Source organism: Tupaia chinensis, unplaced genomic scaffold, assembly GCF_000334495.1.
Source record: "Tupaia chinensis unplaced genomic scaffold, TupChi_1.0 Scaffold000659_1, whole genome shotgun sequence".
Classification (NCBI taxonomy): domain Eukaryota; kingdom Metazoa; phylum Chordata; class Mammalia; order Scandentia; family Tupaiidae; genus Tupaia; species Tupaia belangeri.
The window spans coordinates 1,283,288-1,287,313 of NW_006160181.1; the positions used below are offsets into that span (position 1 = coordinate 1,283,288).

The 4,026-nt window shown below is 42.4% G+C and overlaps 1 protein-coding gene across 1 annotated transcript; it reads right to left on the reverse strand.

The window, feature by feature from the left end:
• Nucleotides 1-690: 690 nt before the first annotated feature.
• On the reverse strand, nucleotides 691-2,331 carry PRR9 (proline rich 9). Its single transcript, XM_027776292.1, has 2 exons — nucleotides 2,246-2,331; nucleotides 691-1,783 (listed from the first exon to the last, which is right to left on the reverse strand). The coding sequence occupies exon 2, from the start codon at nucleotides 1,761-1,763 to the stop codon at nucleotides 1,413-1,415; it is 351 nt and encodes a 116-aa protein (XP_027632093.1). The 5' UTR covers nucleotides 1,764-1,783; nucleotides 2,246-2,331; the 3' UTR covers nucleotides 691-1,412.
• Between the last annotated feature and the right edge of the window lie 1,695 nt (nucleotides 2,332-4,026).

Below are 4,026 nucleotides of genomic sequence, written 5' to 3' on the forward strand. Positions count from 1 at the left end.
ACCCCCCACCCCCATGAACTGTGTAGTGAAAGGATGAGGAAATCCTTTACTCCTTAAGAGGCTGACCCTTGACATAGCTTCCTCTGGACCCAGGTTGGACCTCAGAGCACTGCTGAAGAGTGGACTTTGGCTCTTTTGTGTTAGTCATGCACTTCCTTGGCCCAGAGCCCATAGCCTATGTTTCTTCTGTAAGTGAAAGAGTAACAGATTGTAGGCAGGTTGCCTGAGAAACCCTGAGTTCCTGAAACCCAGCTAGACAGTGGGCAGACTGTCTTGGTCCTTAAGTCAGTGTTCAACTCAAGGAGTTTGGATTTTCCCTTTGACATGAATGCTAGGTGAGTAGGTATCTTGGATTAATTTGGAACCCCTCTTCCATGTAACTCCTCTCTTCCCCATTTCAACCAGTTTCCCTGGAAACCAAGGATCAGAAAGAAAAGAGGCTGTAGTGGAAAACAAAAACCCTGGGACATGGGTAAGTGTGGGCAGGTCCCAGCCTCTTGCTGGATTTTGTCATGTGTAAAGGCATAAAGGTAAGCTTATGGGAACTTAGGGAGGCCTCTTTTAGCATCATTGTCCTATTCACCTGTGAGGTCTATTTTTTATTCCCATTCTCCCAAAAAGATGAGATAATCATCACAAGGATAGCAGGTGGCGGGGCAGTGGAGAGAAAAGAGCACCTCAAGTCAGTTATCAGCCTTAGAATCAGCTTTATTATGTATTTTAGATTCTTCAGGGAAAAGAAGGCAAGAAAGCTGGAGAGAAGACCAGCTTGCTTCACACAGACACAAATTACATCTTTAAAGAGTGTACATGATGAGAAGAACTCAGAGCAGACCAGCTATGGAGCACAACGATAGACAAGGACGCCAGACATCCTATCTCGTCTTTCCTTATTGGCTGTTTGGATTCAATCATTTACAGAATTTGATTTCATTTTTTAATAAAATCATAAATAACATTATAATGTCCAATCATTTGCTGTTCTTTTTAAGGTGCAGGGACAAAATTACCCACAACATTCTCAAGACCTTTGGTGGTTATGGTGGTGATGATAAATGAAAAGTCCATCAGAATTCAGTTTGTTTTGAGGCTTGAATGAGAGTCTGATACTCTGAAAGATGAATGAAGACATCCTTGACTGTTAAAAATACAGGGTTGGATGAATTTTTGTTTCAAGGGAACTTTGCTAGGCTTTCAACAGACTACCGAGCACAAGACTTATTTACAGAGGTTGATGAAATGCAGAGAGAACTGCCTTCAGGGACACAAACCAAGTCCTGGAATACTGAGGAAGCCAGAGGGCAAGAAAGCACATTGCACACAGAGATACCTGCAGGAGGTCATCAGAGCATGGGCTGGGGTGGGCTTTTCATATATGGGCCATCTTCTTGACTCTTGTGGCACATGAGCAGTTACTTGCCCTTGCCAGGGGGTGAGCACTTCTCCTGGATGTTCTGTGGGCACACCTCCACACATTTTGTCTGGAACACCTCCTGGCATGGCTCCACACACTGAGGTGCACATTGGTCTTGGCATGGAGGTAGGCATGGGTCTTGGTTTTGCTGTGAGCAGGCGTCTTGATTTAGTACCTGGCACTGAGGAAGACAAACCTCCTGAGCTTGCACTGGGCACTTCTCTTGACAGGGGTCCTGGCATGAGGGGAGGCACACCTCCTCAGCCTTTGCTTGGCACTGCTCATGGGTCTTTTGAAGACAGGGAGGGGGCACACATGGTTGCTTGCACTGCTGCTCATTGAAGGACATCCTAGGTGGATTTTTAGAACCTGAAACGAACACAGATTTAAAATAATCTGTATTAAAAGTACCTGGCTGGAAACTGGGGTGGGGGAGGGGGAGAGAATGAGGGGATGAAAGGTCGAAAGATGGGAGTGAGGAGCGAATGTTTATTAACCTTAACTCATTTATCTATTTCTTTCTATCCCATTATCTTTTCTAGCTCTACCTCAGCTCCCTCTGACACCTGTTTCCTAGATGGGAATATTTTTGTAGCTCTTATCTGATATCTATGGCCCAAATCTACGGTCTCACCACAAGACTTTTCTTTCTCTTATAGCTTACTAAACCTTATGAAAATTAGGTGTGAATGACTAGCTAGAATACATAGAATGATTTGGGAGGTCTAAGAAAGAGAGAACCACTTAAAAAAAAATCCAGAGTAGAAACAGAGTAGTGACTTCCCAAAGGCAATGCAGCAGGAAGAGAGAAGGCACAGATGTCTCACTTACCTGATCTTCAACAGGACTCAGCTAAGGATGTGGATTGTAGAGCCCAGCAAAGTTGGGACTTTTATATTGTGCTTGGTCCAACCTCCTGCAAGGACCATCTGGACACGTGGGCTGAGGTCCTAATTGTGGAGTCACTATAACGAGCTTCCTCTGAAATTGCAGATGGTTTGACTCATTGCTTGGGATGCCTGTTAATCAGCCTGCATTTTGGCCTCTGGGTCCTCACCAGACCTCAGCAGGGACGGGCTCCTCTCAGATCTCTCTCATCAGAAGTAGTAAGAAAAGAATGTTCATAAAATGTTATCTCCATCTGTTCAACCAGGGTTGGGGTTTCATGTCTGCCCAGACTGGTTCAGGATGTGGTAAGAGATAGCATCTACCTTGCTCATCTCATCTGTCTTCACCAATGGGAAGACTTCATGTCTGAGACCCAGGGTCTGTCTGAGTCAAGAGCTTGTATGTCCTGTTTTAGACATTTTTACTTCTCTAAAATTTTTAAAAAGGTTTTTGATGAATTTTTTTCCATGAGAGTGAGAGAGAGACAGAAAAAGAGAGAAAGAGAAAGAGAATCCTTAACAAGATCTTGATGCTGAGATCCAGCCCAAGTCTCAACTTGGATAATGGGTTTATGTGTGCTTAGTATCTCAGGGATGTCTCCAGATGATAACCCAGGACCTTCCCATGTGGGTTAACTTTGGAAAGCATCACAATTTACTGTTGTGCCACCATCTGGAACCCTCAGACATTTTTACTTCCATTGCCGCTTCCAGACTCAAGGAAGATAACTCATCCTGAGGTCCCAAGCAAACAAAGGGCAGATATCAGGAGGGAAATTGGAGTATCTGTTACCCTTGGGTTGTGGAATGAGATGAAGGAGAAGACAGAAGCAAGGGAAGCAAGGCAATCTTCATCTTCTCTACTTCGGTTATTGACACTCTTCTGGAAGTGGAGTTACTCAGTGTTTTCAAAGTGACCAAGAAAATGGGTTGGAACAAGCTGAGCCTGTCTCCCTTGCCTTCTAGAGAATCCTTTCTTAGAACTCAGGACAATAAAAGCCAGTGAATGAAAGGAAAAGTTTCACAGTAAACACACCCACTTTTCTCTAAGACTGAGTATGAACTGTCATTTTAGCCTGATATTCCCACCCTCTCTGTGCCTGTTAAATCCTAAACATTCTTCAGAGTTTAGCTCAAGTCTACCACCTTCCAACAGGTTTTTTGAGAACTCTATAAATTAGGGATGAATTTACCTTTCTATAAATTTCCATACTATTTATTGTTTGTGCTCTGTATATGACATTTACTGTTGCTATTAGGAATTACAGTTATTTATGTACATAATCTTTTTTTTCCGTTTTCTCTTGTTGGCATTTCTTTTTTAAAAATTTTATTTATTTTTATTTCATTTTTCATACATTCAATTATCTTTTTTAGCTTATAAAGTGAATATTTCACTATGTGAACATTTCTCCCTAGTCCAGTTGGTTAAACTATAAAACTATCTTCAACAGATAATACCACATTTCTTTGTCCCATTAATGCTTTGCCTCCCTATTTTTCTTCTGAATGTCCTTCCTCAGACCCTACTCTTCCACACACACTATATCTGGTATTTAGATCCATTTATTGTGTTTGTATATCCTTTAGTCAATCAGTTTCAGTCACAGAGTGCGGACACTCAGTATATATTAAGTGGGGACATACAATGTCTCTCCTTCTCCTGGGTTGTAAGTTTCTAGAGATTAAGGACTATACCGTAGGTATAACAAGTGGGAGATGATG